The sequence below is a fragment of the Sus scrofa genome, chromosome 14, assembly GCF_054392235.1.
Source record: "Sus scrofa isolate SSC_HxYL_T2T_F1_AM1 chromosome 14, Sscrofa_HxYL_maternal_Yorkshire_Landrace_v2.0, whole genome shotgun sequence".
Classification (NCBI taxonomy): Eukaryota; Metazoa; Chordata; class Mammalia; order Artiodactyla; family Suidae; genus Sus; species Sus scrofa.
This window is the reverse complement of record NC_139396.1, coordinates 25979806-26005330: the sequence shown is the minus strand read 5'-3', so window position 1 is coordinate 26005330 and position 25525 is coordinate 25979806. Positions and strand designations below refer to the sequence as shown.

At 51.9% G+C, this 25525-nt stretch overlaps 1 protein-coding gene across 5 annotated transcripts in view; it reads left to right on the top strand.

The window, feature by feature from the left end:
- Positions 1-25525, top strand: part of GFRA2 (GDNF family receptor alpha 2) — a 93219-nt gene that overhangs the window by 14239 nt on the left and 53455 nt on the right. For all 5 annotated transcript variants that reach the window (XR_014826895.1, XR_014826896.1, XM_021072828.2 and 2 more), the window contains one exon: positions 20731-21085. Coding sequence is in view for 3 of the 5 variants with exons in the window: in XM_021072828.2 (XP_020928487.1) it covers positions 20731-21085 (355 nt within the window). In the remaining 2 variants the exon portion in view is untranslated. The remainder of the gene's footprint in view (positions 1-20730; positions 21086-25525) is intronic.

The following is a 25525-nucleotide window of genomic DNA, read 5'->3' as shown; positions in this document are numbered from 1 at the left end:
AAAGCAAATGCCAGGTGATAAAATCTTGCCAGGTAGCATTGAGTTTTGGAGGGCCACAAACCATTGTAATGTCTACTTTTTCTGCCTACCCAGGAACTTCATTTTTTGCCCCCCGGGGGCTGACAGTCTCTTCTCCCATTGAGAATGCAGGCTGTCACCTCGTCTGGGACTCTCGTGTTGAGAATGTAGGCTCTAAGGGACTGGGATGGGATGACCACACAGGGACCTGGTGGGAGAAATCCTGGGCCCCATGAGAAGGGAGGCATTGGCCAAAGGCTGAGCATCTGGATGTGTCCTTGGGCCCTGGTGGTGGGCAGCAGGGTAGGGTGGTGGTGGATGAAACAGGGACTTCCAAGGCAGTCTGAAGGTGGATTGAGCGCCCTGCCCTGGGTGGTGGGGTAGAAGCTTAAGTTCCCATCCTGCCTCTGCCTGTGGGCACAGTGATGACTTGCCCATCCCATAGGGCTGATAGGTGATGCCTGGGGCCTCTCCTAGCACAGACATTCTGATCCTCGCATTTCCTCATCAGTTTTGGGCAGAAGTCCACCTCAGTGCTCCGGGGCTCCAGTAGGTTGAGGAGATGGTTGCCATGTGGGTGCTGTGCCAGGGAGATCCCAGCAGCCGGGGTGCCCATTTCTTGCCTGCCAGGAGTTCAGGTACCATTGCATGGGCTGTAGACATTGGGTTTACCTCTGGTGGAGAAATTGCCTTGGGCTTGCTCCCTGAAGGTTGAAGATCAGAGGTCCTCTCTGGAGCCCAGGCCCCTGCTGCTTCCCAGACTGACACTAAGTATCTTCCCAGCAGAAAATCTTCCAATAATGGACTTGACACTCTGCGGGACGAGGATGTTGACAAGACAAATGAGGAAATGACTGAGTCTGCAGCAGACTCAATCAGCTTCCTTTCCCTCCTGCTCCCATATGGACCTGGACCCCATATGGCCCCGAATTCCTGGGCTCCGGGCACTGCTCCCCACTGTGAGGGCATGGCTCCCTCTCACTGCACCTGTAGACCCTGTTCCACTAGAGCTGGTGCATGGGTGGCTCTGTCTGGGGAATTCGGGCATGTAGTTGAGCAGAGAGGCCCTGGCCTGGCCACCAAGACCCCAAGTGGACCATGATGGGGGCATGCAGCAGAAAGAAGGCTGAATGGGGAGTCGGGAGCCCCATTCCAGTGCCTTCTCACAGCGTAGGTGATGGGCTTGGGCACTGCCCTGCTCCAGATGTCACTTTTGTTCCTGAAGAAGGGTGGTGGGAGCTTAGAGCAGCACTCCCCAGCCTTTTCCCCATCGAGTGCACAGACAGTGGCAGCGTTGTTCAGCTTCTAGGGTGAGCAGAGCAGCTTGGAGTTCACATCATCATGGGCCCTTGCCCGGCTGCTGGGGGCTGAGAGGTCCATGTCTGGGCACACGTACCACCCACCTATGGCTCGATGGCTGGGAAGGCCCGACCCGGAGGACCCCAGGTCCTGCACTGATGCTTTGGGATGATAAGGCTGCCACCCTGTCAGGTTCTGTGGAGCCCCCTCCCCACTTCCACGTTCTGTGGCTGTGTGCTGCTCCCCCTGGCATCTCCGTGTGGAAAGGCAGTGGGGAGGGTGTGTGTGCAGGCTCCTCCAGGCTGCACTTCTCCCTGTGGGGGCCCAGGGACTCGGAGAAGGGTCTCTTGTATCTTTGGGGCTCAGTCACTATTATCTGTAACATCTGTGATCTGAGAATTCGGAGCCTCCTGGAACCTGTGTTCTCTACCTCTGGCCCCCTCTCTCTGTTGGGGTTCTCAGGAAGTCCAACTGGCATTCTGTTGGTAAAGAAAGCTGCGGGGAGTTCCCATTGTGGTTCAGCAAGTTACAAACCCAACTAGTATCCATGGGGATTCGGGTTCACTCCCTGGCCTCTCTCAGTGGGTTAAGGATCCAGCACTGCTGTGAACTGCACTATAGGTCACAGACGAGGCTCAGATCTGGCGTTGCTGTGGCTGTGGCGTAGGCCGGCAGCTGCAGCGCTTATTCGACCCCAAGCCTGGGAATCTCCATATACCATGGGTACGCACCCCCCCGCCGCCCAAAAAAGAGCAAAGAAAGCTGCTGGGGTTCCCCCAACACTGACACGAGCCCCTGGGGGAAGGGCAAGGCCTCGCCTCCCCTGCCCTGTTCAGAGACAGGCACTGGGCTCAGTGACTGGATCTGGGATTCCCGGTGTCCTGTCGGCCTTGAGTCCAGGGCCAGGAGGGGAGCAGTCTGGCTCTGCCCTGAATCCTGGGGATGGTGGTGTGGGTAGCACCCAGATGCCCAGCCCAGCCTTCTCAATGGGAGGGGAGAGTTCAGAGGAAGCAGTCAGGCTTGTCCTATTTCTGGCAATTCAAACTGCCCTTGCAAACAGGAAACAGTTTCTGGAGCCAGCCCGGCGCACAGGAGGAGTGTGACAGTTTTGAGATTGAATCCTGACTCGGCCACTTAGAGGAGTGTACTCCTGGGCCCTGCTGGGCCTTTTTAGTTTTTATTTTATTTTTTTTGGCCGTTGGGCCTTTTTGAGCTGTGGTGCCTGTGTTTGTAAAATGAGAATGTGATGCCTGCTCATGGGGTGGATGCCGAAGAGTCTGAGCGGGTGGATGCGGGCAGAGTGACAGCCAAGGATGCTCAGCAGAGGCGGGTGCCTTCTGGAAGGGCCTCCATGGATGGAGGAAGGGAAGTTGAGGGTCCCTCCATCCCCACGTGCTTGTGACACCCCCCCCCCACCCCCCGCCAGTGAATTCTGAATCCCAGCGGTCCATGGGGGAGTGTGGAACGGGGTGGAGACAAGAGAAAGGTTTCTTAGTGAAAGAAGAGATGGTTCGGCCAGCGAGTGTGCGGACGGGTGATGTGGACAGTGAGGGGAGAGAAATGCTCCATCCCCTGGAATGAGGACATCAAAGTGATGGTGAGAACCTGGGCCAGCCAGGCAGTGGCTTCCCCGCAGCCGCCGTGCCTCGGGGACAGGGAGAAGCGGCAGGCAGATGGCCTCGGCGGGGCTGTCGGCAAGCGCTGCCTCTGCGTTCCTGGGCCCCAGGGCCTTGGGCACCTAATGCAAGCCTTGCCAGATGCATGGGCATGAAGTGTATTTATGCGGGCACGTTTTGTCTCTTCTCTAGCTGGAAGGGAACGCAGAAATCATCTGAGCCCACCTGACAAAAAGGGAAACTGAGGCCCCAAGAGATGTGACAGACTAGATTGGGATTCAGTCTGGCTTCCACCCCTGACCATTGTGTACTTTGAGCAGGTGCCTCACCTCAAAGCCTCTTACACAACATGGGGCTGAGAGCGACAGCTGCCTGCTCAGGTTTTGTAAGGATCTGGTGAGAAACTGCACAGAGATGCCTGGTCCAGGGCCTGGCACGTTGCCCTAAAATATGGAGCTACTAATAACTGACTGTGGAGTGATTTCTCCAAAGGCCATTGGCGGGCTGGAGCAGGGCTGGCGGTGACAGCTGCAGTTGGGCCAACAAGCCTCTGGGGTGGGCTGTCTTGCTTGGCTGGAGCCAGAAGAGGCCCAGGGATCTTCTAGTTGGAGGCTCCACTGGTTCCTTTTGGGGGTGCTCCAGAGAGGGGGGAGCCCTCTTCTGCTAAGAAGCCTTGCAGATGGCCCCTGAGGAATGCCACTGCCCGCCCCCCATGCCCTTGCACTTGGTTCTTACTATACCTAAGTGTCACTCTGGTGTGTTGGGGGCACTGTCAGATGGTGGGCATTGGTTTCTGTGTCGCTGCACCCACATCTCTCTGTGTCTCCCTGGGTGCCTAGTGCTGTGCTGGGCTCCACGGTGGGTCCTTCTGCCTTGGAGGGTGATTGTGGACTTGGAGACCTGCTGATCCTGGTTTGAATCCTGGCCTGGTAGGTTCAGTCCACAGGGTGGATCCCTTGATGCCCATGAACCTCATTTTTCTCATCCGTAAGATGGAGCCCTGCAAGGATTGGCAATGGTGTGTGCACGGCTCCTCATAGGGTGCTGGGGCCCCGGAGCACCCTAGTGGTGGCCGCGGGTGACGCTGTCAGGGGCTGGCGGGAGCTAATGGTTTAGTGTCAGCTCTTAGAGCTGCACACAGAAGGGTGGCCAGGGGGCCAAGCAAGGAGTTCCCCTTGTGGTGCAGTGGAACCGAATCCGACTAGGTACCATGAGGGTGCGGTTCGATCCCTGGCCTCACTCAGTGGGTTGGGGATCCAGCGTTGCTGTGAGCTGTGGTGTGGGTCGCAGACATGGCTCAGATCTGGCGTTGCTGTGGCTGTGGCTAGGCTGGGGGCTGTAGCTCTGATTTGACACCTAGCCATGTGCTGCAAGTGCAGCCCTAAAAAAAAAAAAAAGAAAAAGAAAAAGAAAAAGAAAAGAGGGCCATGCAAGTCCAAGGTGGCCCTTGTGGGCTGCCCATCAGGGGGACCCGAGGTTCAGAGAAGGGCTGGGATGCTCACAAGGGCTTCCTGGACGAGGTAGGCCTGCGGCTCCATGTGTTGCAGATGCTCCCTAAGACCCGGCTTTAAAGGGAATCAGTCCTCACTGACCAGTGGGGCGTGGAGGCACCGTTTAGACACCTGTGGGTGGCTTATTGCGGGTAGTCTAGCCCTGAGAGTTCAAGGGAGGCAGTAAGAGGTGGCGCCTGAGATCAGGAAAGTCTCGGAAGAGAAGAGGGGGCATCTGGGAATGGTTTTCCCAGCAGCATCAGAGCTTGGAGGCCTGGTCAGGTCCTTCTGAGTCCTGGTGGGCTCAGTGGACAGTGAATAGGGACCCTGCTCAAGCATTTCCTGGGACAGAGCTCAGAGTGGCTGCCTAGCCTGGGGGCCCAGGTCCCTGAGGACGGGCTGAGCTGCCCTTGGGTGGGGGAGGGGCTTGGTCCTAGGCTCAGAGTCAGTCCCCTGTGATGGTGCCTCAGGGGCTTTGCTGGCGACTGGGTGAGGATTGGGCTTGGCTTAACTCTGCTGGGTGCCCAGGGAGACCCTCCCCCTTCCCTGGCTCCACTGAGCGGTGCAGAGCCTTTGTGCCCCCAGCCCCCTCCTCCCTGGGAGCTGCTGAGCAGAAAGCTGGCCAGCAAGGCCCAGCAGGTCCGCTGGACACCACGCTCCGAGGCAGCCCCAGTGAGGAGCTGGTGGGGCTTTGGGGACGGAGGGCCAGGGGGGAGCAGAAGGAACAAGCAGCCTGTCACCCTGCCCCCCTGCATGGTGGCTCAGGCGATAAACTGCTTATCCTCAGGTTGTCTCCCTGAGCCGAATGCAGAAGCGTGTTATTTAAATTTCAAAATCACATTCTTCTTCTAACAGCTGTCAGAGACTCTGAGTGTCAACGAAAATTGGGCCTTAGCTGCAGTTCTGTCACCTCTTACACCTCCCCCTTCAGGGAGAATTTGTCTGAGGGCTGGGAGAGGGGATGGGGTCGGGGAGGGGCCGTGGGGATGGGGAGAAGTGCGATGGGGGGACCCGAGACTCTGGCTGTGCTGGTCAGCAGCTGGGCTCTTGGGAGGAGGCCAGCTTCCCCATCACAGGCATCGCAGGCTTCCCCTCTCCCCTTTCATTTCCTCTTCTCCCCGTCAGGGTGGTCACCCCGGGCTTCCCCAGTGGGAGAAGGATTTGTTCCCAGAAAGTGTGAGCGCGGCGTTGGCGGCTTTGTGTTTGGTTGCCTTCGTGTGCAAAGAAGAAATTGCTATGTGTATATATTAAAAAAAAAAAAAAAAACAGGAGAGAGCAAAATTTAACCCCAAAGGGAGGCTTTTTTGTTTTTGTCTCTTTTTTTGTCTTTTCTGGGGCTGCTCCCGTGGCACATGGAGGTTCCCAGGCTAGGGGTCCAATCGGAGCTGTAGCCGCTGGCCTCCGCCAGAGCCACAGCAATGCCAGATCTGAGCCACGTCTGCGACCTACACCACAGCTCACGGCAACGCCGGATCCTTAACCCACTGAGCAAGGCCAGGGATTGAACCCGCAACCTCATGGTTCCCAGTCAGATTCGTTAACCACTGTGCCACGAATAGTTAACCACTGTGCCGAGACGGGAACTCCATGGAGAGGCTTTTAAATGGTAGGGTTTCAGGTGCCATCGCTGGGGTGAGGTCTTCGGACATTGTTCCTGGTTCCCTTTAAATAGCATCCTCTAGGGCTACCTGCTTGCTGCCCCCTTGGGTGTATAGACAGGCCCTGCCAGCAGCAGGGGTGTGGGCAGGTCTGGGCTTGGTCTCTCTGCTCTTTCATGGCCCCTGAGATGGCTCTGCAGGCCTCTGTTGCTCGGTTCTCCTGACTTAGCCAGGAATGGTGCTCACCTTCTTTATCTAAGTAGAAGGCAGGCTTTGAGTAAGCACCCTGGCAGTGCTCCTCCCAAACACGTCTTTGAACCTCATGTGTGTGGAGAGAAAGGACCAGGTCTGACTGGGTTCAAGTGCATACACATGTGTACTGTGTAGGTGGGGAGTATAAGCCTAGGTGGTACATGCAGGGATGGGGTGTGTATGTGTGTTTATGGGGGTTTGGCAGTGATCTCCTTCTGCTTGTGGGGAGGGAAGGAGGGGAGGCAGGAATGGAGAAAGCCTGAGGGGGACCTTGGGGGGAGTTGTGGCTTTTCCTTCCGGGAACTAGCACTGCCCCCGGCCCCTTTCTGACCTCTTAGGGAAGCCCTGGGAACAGTGGTGAGGGGTGAATACTGAGGGATGTTGAAAGATGGAAGGTCCTCCTTCTCCTGATCAACAAAAATTAGTGGATTGAACTTCATGTGTGTGTTGTGGGGCTTCCTGCTGTCTGGAGGTTATGTCGGACTCTGGCTGCTTTGGTACCCACTTGTAGGAGTGCGAGTGTGTGTGTGAGGCCATCCTTCAAATTTATGGGGCATCCCCTGTGTGCCCTGCCCTGATCTCAGTGCTAAGGGTTCATCCGTGAACAAGATTCTTACTTGTGTTGGATTAGCCTGAGACAGAGAAAGACCAAATGAGCCAATAAACAAATTATCAAAAATAAAAAGATAGTGGAGTTCCTGCTGTGTGCAGTGGGATCAGCAGCATCTCTGCAGCACCAGGATGTAGGTTCGATCCCCGGCCTGGCACAGTGGGTTAAAGGATCTGGTGATGCAGCTGGGACATAGGTTGCAACTGTGGCTTCGATCTGATCCCTGGCCTGGGACCTTCATAAAAAAAAAAGTAAGTGATGAATCCTGAGCAAGGTTTAAAATAGGATGATGGGCAGATGTGACCGGTGGCTTCTCTGTATTGGGAATGCCAAAGTATGACCTCTGGAGCATCCAGCCCTGGGAAGTTCTGGGAATGGCAGGGGGAACCTCTGGGGAACCCAATGGGGACGTGCATGGTGGAGGGTGGGACTTAGGGAAGCCGGTGGGCTGGGACAGTGATGAAGTGAAGGTGCTGGCTGGGGAAGTGGCCACAGAGGCAGGCAGGAGCCAGGTGCCTAGGATGCTGCAGGCGAGTTAAGGAGTCTGGATTTCCTTTTAAGAGTAATGAGAAACCTTTGAGGATTTTAGGTACTGGATAAACACAGTATGGTTTATGCTTTTGAAAAGATTACTCTGGCGCTGTGGCAGAGTGGATGGGGGCACAGGGAGAGCGGTTAAGAGCTGGTACAGTGGCCCACATACTTAGCAGGAGGGGTGAAGAGGATGCACAGAGCTGGGAGCTCTTGTGGGGCAAAGTTGAGAGGAGGTGGGGCTTCAACAATAGTGGTACCACCTTGTGCCAGGATGGAGGAGATGAGGGAAGGAGTAGGTTGAGGGTGAAGAGCAGAGATCCAGAGCTGAGCTCTCTTCCAGCCCCGTGAGGGTTGTGATGCTAGTTAGACCCCCATTCGGAAATGCCAAGTAGGCAGTTGGATGTAAGCCTGGAGTTCTGGGAGAGGCCAAGGTTGAGATAAAGATTGAGCGTCGTTAGCATATAGATGATATTTACAGCCATGAGGTCACCCAGAGAGAGTGCAGACCGAGAAGGGGGCTGGGGCTCTCCACGCAGAGGAGGAAGAGCGAGCAAAGGAGGCCAGAGAGGACGGGGGACCTCGTCCTGGAGGGAGAGACCTCTGCAGGCGGGGTGGAGGGGGCGGGTTGCCTGGGAAGGGGAGGAGAAGACACTGAGGCAGACTGAGGTCTCTCTCGGAGGAGGACAGTGGGGAATGATGGCATCCGTAGCTGACTATGCCAAGGAGGACTGGGCCTGTGGGCTGGGATCAGGAGTCCCACGGGAGGAGAAATGGCCCAGAGATGGCCCTCAGGAGAAAGCAGGACTCCTACCACCTCTGGGCTCGGAGGTCAGCCGTCCGCGAGCTGCCCCATGGTGGCTCCTTCCAAAAATCCCTATGCTAATTGACCAAATCGCTGATTTTACCAAATATACAGATCTGCCAAAACTTGTTTTTTTTCATTATTTTGAAAGCTTTTATAAATTCACATTTGAATGGTTTTCATGGCTTCTGAAAGTTTTTGTAAATGGTCTTCATTGCTGTATTTTAAGATACATTCAGTTTTTTGGAATCTAAGCAGCGGCAGTTGATGTAGACGTCTTAGAGCAAGAAAGGTATATTCCATCATCAGTAAAACAGTTTAGTTTATGATGGGTGTTTCCAGTCCTACCTCCATTTACCACAACTAAAAACAGGCTGAAGAAGGATTAAAGTGAACCATATCAATAGGCAATGCCTCCATTTTGGTTTTTCATTGTGATAAAAATACAGAATTAAAGGTAACAGGTGGGAGTTCTCCTGATGGCTCAGCGGTCATGAACCCGACTAGTGTTCACGAGGGTTTGGGTTCAGTCCCTGGCCCCACTCAGTGGGTTAAGGATCTGGGGTGGCTGTGGCTGTGGCGTAGGCCGGCAGCTGCAGCTCTGATTCAGCGCTTAACCTGGAAACTTCCATAAGCCGTAAAAAGACAACAAACAACAAACAAATAAACAACAAAAAACCTAATAGGCCCTGTGAGAACCGTTGTGAGAATGGTAAAAATTCTAGCTATTAAAACAATCACGCCAAAACTACATCTAAAAGAACAGAGAGCCCTCAAAAGTGGCTGAGAAAAGCCCATTCAAATGTGAAATAATGAAGTTTTAATTTTTAATTGCTAGATTTTAACACCAAATCAAGACTCATATGCCCTTTGAAGAGGTGGAGATCAAGAATTCTGACAGTGGTTAAAATTTGTTAACATGTACAATGATATTCAGAAGCAATTGATTTTTTTTTTTGAAATTGATTTGCAGCGAATGTGCCATTCATCAAATTGACTTTTGGTGGGCTGGCCTGCTTCCCAAAATACAGGTGCCCCAGAGAGTGCTGGGGTGGCTGCGTGCTGTCTGGGGGCTGGAGGTGACGGGGAGGTTCTGAGAGAAAGGCGAGGATGTTAGGGAGCCTTAAGACTGCTGGGGCAGGAGTTCCCGTCGTGGCGCAGTGGTTAATGAATCCGACTAGGAACCATGAGGTTGCGGGTTCGGTCCCTGCCCTTGCTCAGTGGGTTAACGATCCGGCGTTGCCGTGAGCTGTGGTGTAGGTTGCAGACGCGGCTCGGATCCTGCGTTGCTGTGGCTCTGGCGTAGGCCGGTGGCTGCAGCTCCGATTTGACCCCTAGCCTGGGAACCTCCATATGCCACGGGAGCGGCCCAAGAAATAGCAAAAAGACAAAAAAAAAAAAAAAAAAAAGATTGCTGGGGCTTGTTTGAGGACGGTGGGCACCAGAGCCGTAGGGGATGAAGGCAAGGGTCCCCCTGGATCCCTGGGCCTTGACTGACAGCAGAGCACTGGCAGGAGGGCATGCTGGGATTGGCTGGTCATCTCTTGGGGAAGCTGAGCTATCACTTCATGCCTGGATCGTATGAGGCTCCTGGCTGCCACTCTCGGTGCTGTGGGGGCCCAGAGGTGAGGAAGATCCCTGAGGTCCTGCTCTCTTAGGCTTCTTGGATAAGCAGAGGGAGCTCTGAAGCCCTTCTCATGCTCACTGACAAGGAGACTGGAGACCCTTTTGTCTTGTGGCGTGTGGGGCTTGAGGCTGGAAGGAGAGACACGAGGGACAGGCCATGTGACAATGGAGAGATGGAGGGGAAGAGGATCTTGTCAGCCAGGGAACGCATTCTTTAAAAAAGAAATTAATACAATTTCAAAAGGTTACTTTCCACTTACATTTTTTGCAAAACATTGGCTATATTCCTCGTGTTATACAGTCCATCCTAGGGCCTGTCTTACACCCAGTAGTTGGTATTCCCCTCTCCCCGACCCCTATGTTGCCCCACCCCACTGGTAACTACTCATTTCTTCTTTATATCTGTCACTCTGCTTCTTTTTTGTTATATTTACTAGTTTGTTGTATTTTTCAGATTCCACATATAGCTAGCCGGTAGCATGCAGTGTTTGTCTTTCTTTGTCTGACTTATTTCATGTGGCATAATACCCTTCAAGTCTATCCATGTTGCTGCAAATGGCAAAATTTCATTCGTTTTTACACACACACACACACACACACACACACACACACATCACTTCTTTATCTATTCATTTGTCAGTGGACACTTAGGTTGCTTCCATATTTTGGCAATTGTAGATAGATCTGCTAAGAACATTGGGGTGCATGTATCTTTTTGAATTAGTGTTTTGAATTTTTTTGGGGGGGTGTAAATAGCCAGGAGTGGAATTGCTGGGTCATATGTAGTTCTAGTTTAGTTTTTGAGAAACCCCCATACTGTGGCTGCAGCAATTTACATTCCCACCAATAGCAGGGAATGCATTTTTAAATAAGCATTTGTTGAGCATGTGTTATGGGCTGGAAACTGCTTGTGGCATTTGCTTCCACCTTATTCTTGCAATTTTTAGTGTAGCCTTGTGTGTAGGCAGGGTGGGTCTTATATCCCCATTTTTTTTTCTTTTTTTGCTTTTTAGGGCCGCACCTACAGCATATGGAGGTTCCCAGGATAGGGATCGAATTGGAGCTATAGCTACTGGCCTACACCACAGCCACAGCAACTCGGGATATGAGCCTTGTCTGTGACCTGCACCACAGCTCACAGCAATGCCGGATCCTTAACCCACTGAGTGAGGCTGGGAATCAAACCCGAAACCTCATGGCTCCTATTTATATTCGTCTCCACTGTGCCGTGGCAGAAACTCCATATCCCCATTTTGAAGGTCAGTAAAATGAGGCTGAAAGGGGTTGCATAACTTGTGCACATTTGCCCTGCTAATCAGTGACCCAGCCGGATCCTCCAAGTCCTAAGACACGGCCGGGGAGCCTTAATCACCAGCAACGCCCCAAGCAGGGCACATGGGGAGTTTGTGAAGCCTGAAGAGTAATCCTCAGGCCAAGGGGAAAGTTTCCATTTGTTACTTGATTATAATCTCTTGTTCATCCTGGAACGGAAGCTCCAGGAGGACAGGGGTTTTGTCACTTTTGTTCCTTTCTCCAGCAGTTCTACACATGCTCAGTACGGGACTGTTGTAAAAGTTAACGAGTCTTGAGGGCGAGCCGGGCATAGATGGTCCCTTAGCACAAGAGAGGAGGGGACGTGAGGGAGCTGCAACCCACCAGGGAAGACGGGGCCCCCACGTGGCATCTCTTCTCCCTGCCCCTTCCTAGTCTTCCTCACCCTTTCTGCCTGCCATCCAGCTCTCTTTAGAGTTGGTTTAGTCGCCATCTCATTGTTGAGTGCCTCTCTGCTTATTACCCTTGCACCCCAAGTACTTGGACTCAGTCCCCCTTTGTCACACTCTTGTCTTGGTTTCCATGACACCAGCATCTCCTGATTTGCCACCATCTGATGGTCCGCTCCTTCCCAGTCTCTTCTTTATTTATTCGTATGTTTATTACCAGTCTTTCTCTCACGAGAACGAAAGCCCCTAGAGAGGGCCTCTGCCTTTTCAGTTCATAGCTGGATTTCTAGGGCTTGTCGTCTACACATGAAAACATCTGTTGGCTGACAGCTGTTTGACCGACAGGGATGTGGCATCCTATGTGGGGGTGGCTGGTGTGGTTGTGAGCCTCTGTGTGTGTGTGTGTGTGTTGCAGTGTGCATAGGCAGTGTGTGTGTGTGTGTGTGTGTGTGTGTGTGTGTGTTGCAGTGTGCATAGGCACTTAGTGCTTGCCCAGGACAGGCTGGACTCCTTTCAGCCTGCTTATAGGAACGGGATTGGGAGGGGGGGCTTCCTCAACCCTCCAGTCCTCAGAGTCTTGCACTGGTCTGTGTGTCGGGGGATGGGGAGTAGTCAGGGAAGCCACAAGGTGTAGAAAACTGTATAGTTTAAAACCTGTCACTTTTCAGGTGAGGAAATGAGAGCCAGAGAGGGGCAGGCTTCGTTGGGGGCCTCCCATGCTCGGCAGAGGCAGAGATGGAATTAGGGCCCAGCTTTCTGACTCCCACTGTAGTGGCTGAACTGCAGAGCAAGACCCAGGGGTCCAGGGTTGGCTTCAGTGTGGACATGACAGCCAGAAGCAGGATTCAGGGCAAGTGACAACGTGGCGGTTTCTTCAGAGGCCGGAAAGGAGAACTGAAATGCCTGGGGTCCCTTTGGCTTGGAAGCATCTTGCAAAAGTGAGCATCTCATTTCTCCTCCTCCAGGGAGAGGCCTGTTTGTGGTTTGAGCCTCTCTGTTGAGGGCAGTGAAGCCTCCGGGGCACATGCTCTGGCGACAGCAGAAGCTGAGAAGCTCACTTTTGCTGAGAGTGTGTTTGGTCACTTGTGGGCTGGGTGGGCTGTGTGCTTGTTGGGGAGCTGACCAGGGGCTGCCCTGCTTCTTCTCCAAGTTACTTGTTCTCCAGGTTTGGAGGGCAGCCTCGGAATCACGGGGAGCTTGCAAAATCCAGATTCCTGGGCACTGGCCACAGAGCTCTTGTACCCGGAGGGGCTGGGTGGGACTGAGAGTGTCTGTGGGTAACAGGCAGGTCCAGCGAATCATAGATGCACCGTTTAAAAACCTCAAGTCTATGGGAGTTCCCGTTGTGGCTTAGTGGAAGTAAATCTGACTGGCACCTACGAGGACGCAGGTTCAATCCCTGGCCTCACTCTGTAGGTTAAGGATCCGGTGTTGCCATGAGCTGTGTGTAGGTCGAAGACGTGGCTCGGATCTGGCGTTGCTCTGGTTGTGGTGTAGGGCAGCAGATCTAGCTCCATTTCAACCCGTTGCCTGGGAACTTCCATATGCAGCTGGTGCTACCCTAAAAAGACCAAAAAAAAAAAAAAAAAAAAAAAAAGAACCTCGAGTCTAAATCAGTTAATCAGTTACTTCCCTTCAAGGGCCTGCATGTTGCTACCAGGATGGGAGAGATGGGCACAGGGCAAAACTCTTTTAGTTTGAACAGCAGTGCATTTTGGCACGTCTTGGAAAAATTCAGAACGAGGGTAGACGTTATCACTCAGGACAAATCTAGGTAGTACTGACAAAGTTAAAAAGTGGGTCAGTTGAAGAAATTTAAGCATTTAATTTAAGAATTAAAGGATTAAGGAAAAGAAGTAATGAAATATTAGTACAGGCGGTACCAGTAACGTGGCTGGAACGATATAGGTGGTAGCTGGTGACTGCGGTTTATTGTATCTAGTTTTCTGCAAGCAAGTATTTCAAGCATATCGTTTTGAAGACTCAAAGACAGATGGTTGTTGGCTCAGGGTGGTGCCCCAGGAAGGAAGAGGGGAGGCAGGCAAGCCTGGCTTGGGGGAGGCAGCCCCTCTGCAGCAGGCCCCTCCTTGCCCTGCCCTGGGGAGAGGCCAGATGGGGTCCCCAGGGGCTGGAGCTGGGAGGAGGAGTCCAGTGAGGTTTTGGGAAGTGCCAGATGTGGTTAAACCGTGCCTCCCTCTCCCTGTTACAGTTTTTTCATTTTTGTTTTTTGTTTGCATATGTGGCATGCAGAAGTTCCCAGGCTAGGGGTCGAATCTGAGCTGCAGCTGCCGGCCTACACCACAGCCACAGTGGGATCAACCCACTGATCGAACCCTCATCCTCATGGATACTAGTCAGGTTCATAACCCGCTGAGCCACAGCAGGAGCTCCTTCCCTGGTACCTTTCATTTCTTGGCCCATCTGGGCTCTTCTCTGCAGGCCTGGAGAGCAGGTGGGCCCAGGCCTGGGAGGAATTTCTAGCTCTTGAGTTTCTCCAGGTCCTAGGTGGTCTGCACAAGGACTGGGGGTTGGGGCGGGGAGTAGCAGGGGCCACCCACTCTGTTCTTTTTCATTTTAGTTCAGGGGCTGCGGCCCATGCTGGGTGAGGCTGGTATTTGCAGTCCAGCACCTCCTCCTTCCTCTGAGTGGGGACTTTTTTTTTTCCTTTTTTTTTTTTAGGGTTGCACGTGCATCTTATGGAGGTTCCCAGGCCAGAGGTCAACTCGGAGCTGTAGCCACCGGTGTACACCACAGCCACAGCAACGCCAGATCCAAGCCTCACCTGTAACTTACACCACAGCTCATGGCAACGCCGGATCCTTAACCCACTGAGCAGGACCAAGGATTGAACCTGTGTCCTCATGGATACTAGTCAGGTTCATTACCACTGAGCCACAATGGGAACTCCACCGGTGGGGACTCCTGAAAGGGAAACAAGGCCTTTTGGACCAGAGAGAATTGCCTTCATGCAGAGGCAGAGCCGGTGGATGGGCGGGGAAGAGGCTGTCCCAGGCCTGCCCACGCCCAGCACGTACCCCCTCACTTACCAGGAGAGCCAGAGCCATCTCAGCCCCTGGGTGTTTCTGCTGTCATCAGCCCACTGGCCCCTGTGTCCACTTTGGGAGGACCAGAGGGTGCATCTTTCTGGAAACCAGGCAGTTGTTACTGTTGCCGCCTGTGTGTGTGTGTGTGTGTGTGGGTGGGTGTGGTGTGTGTGTGTGTGGTGTGTGTGTGTGTGTGTGGTGTGCACACGCGCACGCATGTGTTTCTAGGAAATTTACCAAGTTTTGGCCCAGGGGTTTACATTTCCCACCCCTTTAGCTAAAGCTTTCACTAGTCAAGCTCCAAATGGAAGCCACCGAGGCTATAATTACACGGCATTAGCTCAGGAACACGCTGAGGGGAGCAGGAAGGAGCACCTGGGAACCTGAGAGCAGCCGCGGGCCAAAATTAGCTGCTGCTCGTTTGCAGTTGTTGCCCTGCTCCTCTCTGGAGTCCCTCCTGTCCTCACTCTCCTCCATCTCAGCCCTGGGCTGCTTGGCTGTCGCTTCCACCAGTCAGCATCCTGGCAGGTGCACTGAACAGGAAAGAACGACCGGCTGGCCTGGGAGGGCCCTCCCACGGGGGCGGTGCCCAGGAATAGCTGTTGTGTAGATAGGCGTCTTTGGGTCCTCACCTGGCCCAGGCAGAACAGCTTGGCAGCTGCTCAGGGAACCACTTGGGAGGCTATGTGCCCCGCGGTGATCGAAAGCCCTTACGTGGCTCCCCCTGCATCACCTCTGGTTGGTCCCTTCTCCAGACTCCGTCATCAGGCACTCTGGATTGCCATCAGCTCCTTCCAGGCTGTGGCCTTGCTGTTTGTTCCCTCTGCCTGGGACCCTCTTTCCAGTCACTGCTCAGGGATCCCCTGGTCTAGGCGGGATGTTTTCCTCTTGGCTCCTACAGACGGCGCCCTGACCTCCCTGACACATCAGCATCACCTTGGCCTTGACCCCAGCCTTGGGTCTGGGAAGTGCCTGGCACATAGCAGGCCCTCAATAAAGACTTGCTAATTGAATGGACAGGAAAACAAAGCTTGGTTCCTTTTCTTCCCTAATTCCCCTTTATTTTCACAAGAAGAGAGGAAACTTTTCTCCTTTTGCCTTCGTAGGGCAGGGTCGGCTGGGCAGGGTGTTGGGGTGATGACGTTTGGCTCCCAGCTTTCACTTCTGGGCCCCGCACTAATGTGGGATTGGACTGGTCTTGTACTCACTCCTGTTCCTGGCCCTGTGTCATTTTGGCTTCTTTAATAATATCAGCCACCCTTTTTTGGATTCTTACTATGAGTTAGATACTATTTTAAATACATTTATTTTTTCACTCATGAAGTAGGGATTCAGCACCCACCATGCACCAGACACTGGCAGTTATGGATACAACAGTAAATACCACTGACAAGGCCCTTGCTTTCATGGAGCTTGTATTTGGTTGAAAAATACACATGGCTAAATAAGTATATATTGTGGCAGATGGTGATCAGTGCTATGGGGAAGAGGTCAGAGTAGGGGTGAGGGAGTGATTTGTTACTATGTGTAGGGTGGTCAGGAAGGACTTGCAGATAAGGTAACATTTGCGCAGAGACCTGAAAGAAGTGAGGAAAGGAGCTGTGTGGTCGTGGAGTAGGGGAGAGCTTTCTGGGAGGAAGCTGCAACAAGTGCAAAGGCCCTGAGGTCAGGCTATGCTTGGCATGTTCCAGGAAGAGCAAGGAGGCCAGTGTCGCTGGAAGGGAGTAAGTGTGCAGGGGAGAGAAGTGGGAAGTGAGGTCCTAGATGGCAGTGCTGGCTAATAGATGTATATTATGAGTTGTATGCAAGTCTAAAATCTCTGATAGCTGCATTAAGAAAGTTAAAAAGAAGCAAGTAAAGAGTTCCCGTCGTGGTGCAGAGGAAACGAATTTGACTAGTATCCATGAGGATGCAGGTTCAATCCCTGGCCTCCCTCAGTGGGTTAAGGATCTGGCATTGCCATGAGCTGTGGTGTAGGTGGCAGACACTGCTCGGATCTGGCGTTGCTGTGGCTCTGGTGTAGGCCGGTGGCTACAGCTCCGATTGGACCCCTAGCCTGGGAACTTCCATATCCCAGTGAGGGTGGCCCTAAAGACAATAAATAAATAAATAAATACGAATAAAAAATTAAAAGTCAAGTTTTTTAAAAAAGAAGCAAGTAAAAATTAATTTAATAATATATTTAACACAATATATCTATTTTTTAAATAATTTTTATTTTTTCCATTATAGCTGATTTAGTATTCTGTCAATTTGCTGCTGCACAGCAAGGTGACCCAGTCACACATACATGTATACATTCTTTTTTCTCACATTATCATGTCCATCACAAGTGACCAGATAGTTCCCAGTGCTACACGGGAGGATCCCCTTGCTTATCCATTCCAAAGGCAATAGTTTGCATCTCTTAACCCCAAATTCCCAGTCCCTCCCACTCCCTCTCCTCCCCCTCTTGGCAACCACAAGTCTGTTCTCCATGTCCATAATTTTCTTTTCTGTAATGCAATATATCTAAAATATCATTGCTTTGACATGTAATCAAGTAAAAATTATTTGAAATGAAATGCTTTAATATTATTTTTTTATTATTAAGTTTTCAAAATCTGGTATGGACATTTCATTTTGGGCTCGTTCCATTTCAGGTTCTGCGGCCACGTGCAGTAGTGGCCAGCACTGGTCCAGAGTCCTGTGGGCCCTGCCAAGGCCTCCGAATGAGATGGGGAAACCATCACAAGCTTTGAGGCCCAGGACCATTATCTCTGCCTTAAGTCCTAAAGGTTGGCTCTAGCTGTGATGAGAGAAGATTGTCGTTGGGTGGGGAGGAAAGGACAGAGCCGGGAGACTGGGAAGGAAGTTCTTACCAGCACACAGCAACAATGGCTTGGACCAGGGTGGGAACAGTGGTGACAGGGAGCGGCTGGACTCTGGATGAATCCTGAAGGTGGACCTGTGGGTCTTTTTTTTTTTAATTAAAAATTATTTATATATTCTTATTAAAGAATAGTTGATTTACAGTGGTTGTGCCAGCTTCTACGGTACAGCAGAGTGCCTCAGTCATACATATATATATATTTTTTATGTATCATCTTCCATCATGGCCTGTCATAGGAGATTGGATATAGTTCCTGGTGCTGTACAGCAGGGTCTTATTGTCTATCCCTCTGCCACGTCTTTCTGATGTGAATGGGAGGCAGTCAGGGAAGGGCTGAGGGTTTGGCCTGAGCCGCTGGAAGGCTGGCCTTGTCTTCAGAGGGATGAGGGAGATGGGGGGGGCAGCCTTGGGGGACATGTGGGGTGTGGTTTGAGATGTGAGTGTCAGCCCTTCAGGTTGGCCCGCAGACCGCTGAATCTGGAGGTCAGAACTGAGGTCCCTGCCCTGGGGATGTAAATTTGGGAGTCAGCAGCTCATTGGTGATGTTTAAGGCCATGCATGAGCACAAGTGCCCTCGGGAGTGGGTGCGTATAGAGAAGAGGGGACTGAGACCTGGTGCAGAAGATGGAATTAGCAAAGCAGGCTTAGGAAAACTCAAGTGGTGGCAGGGAGGCCTTGAGAAAAGGGGGGCTTGGGGAGCAGCCGGCTCTGTCCAGTGTGCAGATGGCCAGAGGAAGAGAAAACCCCAGGGTCCCTGGTCACCGAAGAGTGAGGAGGCAAACGCCAGGCCACAACAGGTCCAGGAGAGAACGGGAGTGGAGGAAACTACTGCTGGTGTAGATGACTCATTTGAGGGGTTTCGCTTTAAAGAGGAGCAGAGAGAGATAGGCTCAGCAGTGGTTGTATGGTCACAAGAAGTTCTTTTTTTCCCTTAAAGATGGGTGATGTAATAACTGACGGGGATGATCTAGTATATGGGGCAAAATTATCAGGAGGGAGAGAGAAAAACGAGCTCATTCATGCTCACAGCAGCGCTAGGAGATGGCTACTGTTTTCCGGGTGGGGAGCCCGAGGCAAAGGAAGGTTCAGTCACCTGCCCTAGGTCACACCGCTGGTAAGTAGCAGGACCAGGAATCAAAGCAGATGCCTCAGGTTTTGTTTTTGCTTTCTCTTTTTATGGCTGCACCTGGGGCATATGGAAGTTTGCAGCTGCACACCCGCACCAGGGCCACAGAAACACCGGATCCCAGCCGCATCTATGATCTATGCCACAGATTGCAGCAATCCTGGATCCTTAAACCACTGAGCTGGGCCAGGGATTGAACCTGCATCCTCACAGAGCCAATATTGGCTCCTTAACCTGCTGAGCCACAGTGGGAACTCCAGGGATGCCTTAATTTAATTTAACTTTATTTTTAATTGAAGTATAGCTGATTTATAATGTTGTGTTAATTTTTCCTGTACAGCAAAGTGATTCATTTACACACACACACACACACACACACACACACACACACACACACACACATTCTTTTTAATATTCTTTTCCATTGTCATTTATCACGGCGTACTGAGTATAGTTCCCGGTATGTAGGACCTTGTTGTTTATTCATTCCATGTGGAAGAGTTTGCAGATGCCCCAGTTTTAGAACACCCAGATTTCTGCTATTCTGCCTCTTGGTTTCCTAGCTTTGTGAGGGGTCTTGGAGAAGGGGCTGCCACCCAGCTCTGTGCTCTTGAGCCAGTCCTTTTGTTTTCCCATTTTCCACTTTTGTGAAAGGGCCTCAAACACCTAGTTGCTTGCTTTTTCGGCTTGTGGTATTTCTTTCTTTAAATCAAAATAGAATTGATTTACAATATCATGCTTGTTTTCAGGTGTACAGCAGAGTGATTGAGTTACATACATACGTATTTTTAGGATTATTTTCCATGATGAGTTATTACACGATAGTGAATATTGTTCCCTGTGCTGTATACTAAGTCCTTGGTGCCTCTTTTATATACAGTAATATGCATCTGCTAATCCCAGACTCCTACTTTATCCCTCCCTCTCCTTTGTTAACCATGAGTTTGCCTTCTATGTCTATGAGTCTCTGTTTTGTATGTAGATTCATTTGCATTATTTTTTATATTTATTTATTTTTGTTTTTTTAGGGCCACACCCTCAGCACATGGAAGTTCCCAGGCAAGGGGTCAAATTGGAGCTACAGCTGCTGGTCTATGCCACAGCAATGCCAGATCCGAGCCGTATCTGCAGCCTACACCACAGCTCATGGCAACACCGGATCCTTAACCCACTAAGTGATGTCAGGGATCGAACCTGCGTCCTCATGGATGCTAGTCAGATCCATTTCCGCTGAGTCATGACAGAAACTCTCATTTGTGTTATTTTTTAGATTCCTCATGTAAGTGATGTCATGTAGTATTTATCTTTTCTGATTTCCTTCAGAAATGATAATCTCTAGGTCCATCCATGTTGTTGCAAATGGCATTATTTCCTTCTTTTTTATAGCTGAGTAGTATTCCATTGTATACACATGTGCGAGCATGTGTGTGTGTGTTTGTATACATATACACATATATACATATATACATACATACACACACATACACACACCCCACAACTTCTCTATCCATTCTTGTGTTGATGGACATTTAGGTTGCTTCCATGTCTTGGCTATTGTAAGTAGAGCTGCTATGAACACTGGGATGCATGTATCTTTTTGAATTAGAGTTTTTGTCTTTTCTGGATATATGCCCAATTGTGGGGTTGCTGGATCCTATGGTGGTTCTATTTTTAGATTTTTTTTTTTTTAAGGAACCTCCATAATGTTCATGAAGTAAGTTTTAAATAAGATTTTGGGTTAACAATTGTCAGTCTAGAGTTCCTGCTGTGGCACAATGGGTTAAGGACCTGGTGTTGCCATAGCTGTGGCATAGGTTGCCACTGTGGCTCGGATTGGATCCCTGGCCCAGGAACTTCCATATGTCTTGGGTGGGTCTGAGAAAGAACAGAAAACAAAAAATAATCGCCATCCTAAAAGTGACTGTACATATGGGTTGCCCAGTGACAGATGCCCTCCTAAGCATTTTATGGACCCAATGTTAACTCAGCTGATCCTGAGTACGGCCTTAGGGGAGGGCTGCTGAGTGACCCCCATCTCACAGATGAGGCAGAGAGCATCACTGTGGTCCTCTGGGCGGTGTCCCCTCATGTGCCTCTGATTTCTCCCTCCCCCCCCCTTTAGGGACAGGGGCAGACCCGGCGGTCAGTGCCAAGAGCAACCATTGCCTGGACGCTGCCAAGGCCTGCAACCTGAACGACAACTGCAAGAAGCTGCGCTCCTCCTACATCTCCATCTGCAACCGCCAGATCTCGCCCACCGAGCGCTGCAACCGCCGCAAGTGCCACAAGGCCCTGCGCCAGTTCTTCGACCGCGTGCCCGGCGAGTACACCTACCGAATGCTCTTCTGCTCCTGCCAGGACCAGGCCTGTGCTGAGCGCCGCCGCCAGACCATCCTGCCCAGCTGCTCCTACGAGGACAAGGAGAAGCCCAACTGCCTGGACCTCCGCACCCTGTGCCGGATAGACCACCTGTGCAGGTAGGGGCCACCGAAGCTCTTCGGGGAATCACCTGGGGTGCTCTGTCTGCTCCACGTTCCTGGGTCTGCTGGGTTATGAATCTCAGCTCAGCAAAGAGGGTAATTTGGATAGGAGCAAAACAAACTGTCATCCATCCGTTCATCTGTCCATTCATCCCATCCATCCGTCCATTCATCCCCTGTCCATTCATTTATTCAGCACAAGTTTATTGTTTGCCTATTGTGTGCCCAGCTTCATGCTAAGCACAGTGGGGAAGCCAAGATGAGCCATCCAAGGCACTCCTGATTTAAAATCATAGACTCTAGAGCCTGGAGTAGGACGAGACCTTCGGTGACTTTAGGTTCACCTCTAAAGGAAGCCCTACCCAATATCCCAGTGAGGTCCTGTGGCCACCAGGAAGGGCTCTTGCACACCTCAGAGGCAGCTCCTTTCACTCTGAGAACCGAGCCTGTATAGCATTGGGGTGAAATGTGGAGAGCCTGATGGTCCTGAGTTTGAATCCGACTTGGAGCAGATTTTCAAATGTCCTCATTTTTCATCCCTCCATCCAGGACGTGGGAATAAAAATACCCACAGCACAGCATTGTTGTGAGGATTAGCTGACATGTGTGTTAAGGCTTAGCACAGAATCTGGCATATAGTAATTGCTTAACAAGAATCTCATTATTTGGAAGGTTTGTTTCGTTACAGTGTGTTAAAATTTGCCTCTGTAAGTCTCATGCTTTTCTTATTTATCGTTAGCACTTATTGAACCTCTGTTGCACCCAGGCCGTGGCGCTAAGCCTGGGCCTGCAGAATTGAACACGATGCTCTGTGGGGAGCACCCACTCAGGAGGGGAGACAGACAAGGAAGGCAGGAATCTCGGGCACGGGGGCTAAGGAAGCACACGGGCGGGGCTTCTGGCTCAGCCTGGGGAGCCAGAGGGTGGGGCCTAGAGCTGAACCTTGGGAAATGAGAAGGAGAAAGCCAGGGAGTGAGTCTGCACGAAAGGCATCTGCAAGGCTGGAGGATAGCAGGGAGCCTGGGGTCGTGGGCACCTGCAGGGTGGGTGCATGAGGAATGTGGGCCACGGGGTGGAGGTGGGGCCTGAGGTGGGGCTGCTGGAGAGACAGGGATTTTGCAGATAAGCAGAGATGGCTTACTGTATCCCAGTCAGTTATACGGTTTATCTCACTAATCCTTGCACCAAGGCTAGGAGGTAGGTACTGCTATCACCTTTATCTGCCAGATGATCAAATAGAGAAAGTAAATGGCCTAAGCTCTCACAGCTCAGGCATTTCAGAGCCAGCTCCAGTGCTCTTGTTCCAGGGTAGCACGCCAGCCTGGACTAAGGTAGTGGCTGTGGGCACGGAGAGGAGCGTGTTGGTTCAGAGGTGATTGGTGAGTTGACTTGACAGGACTGGGGACTGGTTGAAAGTTCCCTGGAGGCAAAGCCATTTCTGTTTTGTTTATGCTGCACATCGCCTGATGCTTGGTGAGCGCTCCAGCAGCATTACTTGAATGGAATCATGAATGGTGACTGTCATGTTTCCCGGTTGAGTAATTATGGGGTGTATGTTGGGTGCGTGGCATCTGCGGTGCCAGGGGGACCATTGCCATCCCCATGGCCATGTCTGGGGGCATCTGGACCTGTGGGCCTAGAGTCAGTAAAGAGCTGCTGTGGGGAAGTGGGATTGGGGGTTGATGGGCATCTCATTGGTGATTAAAGCCTCGGAAGTGAATGAGACGGTGCAGGGCGGGTTGGTGGGATCCAAGGAGGCATCTAGATTGGAAATGCCTGCAGATTGGAGCATCCTCAGCGTTCAGGCCAGGAGAGGAGCCGTAGGTGTGGACAGTGAGGCGGAACTCTGAGGAAAGCGCACCTGTTCTTCAGGGAGGGGCAGAGGGAGGGGGCCTGTGACACAGAGGTCCCGAGGTGGAGGGACAGCCGCGAGAGAGTGGGCAGGATCCAGGTGAGAAAGGGGTTCCCTGGGGGGAGTGGCTCAGCGGCCCAGACCAGGGTGCCTCGCAGTGTGTGTGTGTGTATAAAAGAGAGTGCATATGTGAGCAAGTGTGAGGGTGTGTGTGTGTGTGAGTGTGAGTGTATGTGTATGTGTGAAGGAGTGTGAGAGACTGCGTATGTCTGAGTGTGAGACAGTATGAGTGTGTGGGAGAGAATGAGTGTGTGAAAGTGAGTGTATTGTGAGTGTGAGAGCATATATGTGTGTGTGTGAACAAGTGTGAGTGTGGGGGTGTAGAGACCATCGCAGTGGATCCAGCCCCACGGGGAGGCAGGAGTGGAGGCAGAGGATAAGTGGCTACCCAGCTGCGGGGACCTGGGGGATGGGGCTGCGCGGAGGGTGGGGACCTTAGGGCTGTGTGGCTGAAGGAGAGGCGCTGCCTTAGTTTGGAAAAGGAGCTGGAGTTCCAGAAGGGCTGATCCCCACAGGGCTGGACTTTTCTCTCTTGCTTACTTAAAAGAAACCTAGCTTATCACCTGCAAAAATGATTGGGGCGCTTTGATGTCAAAGTATGCGCACAACAGGAGGATGGTTAGAAGTAGACACCCAGGAGTTCCCGTCGTGGCGCAGTGGTTAACGAATCAGACTAGGAACCATGAGGTTGCGGGTTCGATTCCTGGCGTTGCTCAGTTGGGTTAAGGATCTGGCGTTGCCATGAGCTGTGGTATATATAGGTCGCAGACGCGGCTCGGATCCCGCGTTGCTGTGGCTCTGGTGTAGGCTGGCGGCTACAGCTCCGATTCAACCTCTAGCCTGGGAACCTCCACATGCCGCGGGAGCGGCCCAAGAAAATGGCAAAAAGACAAAAAAAAAAAAAAAAGAGGTAGACACCCAGGGCTCATAAAAGAAAGTTAGGAGCAAAGCCGTATGTATGCTGGTGGGGCTGCTGGGCGGAGGCTCTGCTTCGGGAGCTGAGAAAAAGCAGGGACTTGATGGGCCTTGTGATGCCCAAAGCCAGGTGGAAGGTGTGTACCGATTCTTGGATGGAGATGCCCTCCTCCTCGTCCTAAATGCTAAGCTGACCTAGTCAGGCTGCACAGTGCACAGCATATGTGGGGCCACAGGATGGATGAGGGACTGAAGGGGCCAGAGGGCCAGCCTGATTCCAAGCCTGGTGACAACAAGCCGGGGCATCAGGCTGGGTGTCCCAGGGCTGGTGGGCAGTGGTCCTGGCGTCCAGCTGCATGCAGATGTCTCTACAGGGGTCCTGAGCGGAGGACACTGTGAACAGCAGTATTTAAGGGAAGGTGTTTAAGGGAAGGACAGTGCATGCAGCTTCTAAGCCTGGAGCAGGTGACTCCTGTGGCTGATGTTCGAACATCTGTGTCTGTTTAAAGAGCCAGAGGGGTTTTGTTTGTTTGGAGATGGGGTTGAGGGCACCAGGAATGGGAGTGCTGGGAGATGAGCTTCACATGATAGGAACAGGAAGGGTGTTTAAACAAGACTAAGTACTGGGAGGTTCCAGCATGAGGCATCCTATCTAGGATCAAAGGGCTGACAGTTTCTGAGAGGCACCAAGCCAAGCCCGAGAGCACCATGCAGCCCCAAGTAAGTTTAAGCAGCAGCAACGACGGCACTCACCAGCAGGGCTGTGTCTGGATTATTGAGTTGGGTCCCATGTAGGACGTTCCAGGAGCTCCCGGATGTGGCAGGGTGAGCTCCTGGTCTAGAACCAGGATATTCCTCCCGCTCATCTCCCACAGCTCCCCTCCCACCCAGCTCACATCCCCAAGAGATTTAAAGTATGGTCCTGAAAACAAACAAACAAACCATGAGGTTTTTCGGATTCAATCCCTGGCCTCGATCAGTGGGTTAAGGATCTGGCATTGCCATGAGCTGTGGTATAGGTCGCAGACACGGCTTGGATCCTGCATTGCTGTGGCTGTGGCATAGGCCAGCAGCTGCAGCTCCAATTAGACCCCTAGCCTGGGAACCTCCATATGCAGCAGGTGTGGCCCCAAAAAGGCAAAAAAAAAATATGGTCCTGTAAGCGGGAGGACAGAGGATGAGGGCAGAACCGCCTTCAGGGCGAGTCTGGCAGGACCTGGGGTGTTGTGACAGCATGGCCAAGTGTCCTTTGGGGAGCTCTTCCTGTGACTTAGAATGGCTGGGAAAAGTGCACTGGGGAGAAACAGAGATGGAGAGTGGTGGGGGAGGAGGTGGTTGCCATGGTGGCCCCATAGCCAGGAGATTACCTTCTGTGCTCGTCCTGCCTCTGGTCTCCTAAGTGGTCCTGGATGGACCATTTTACTCTTGTGTGTTCTTGGCTTTTTCTTCTTCTTCTTCTTCTTCTTCTTCTTCTTCTTCTTCTTCTTCTTCTTCCTCTTCTTCTTCTTCTTCTTCTTCTTCTTCTTCTTCTTCTTCTTCTTCTTCTTTTAAGCTTTTAGGGCCACACCTGAGGTATATGGAAGTTCTCAGGCTAGGGGTTGAATCAGAGA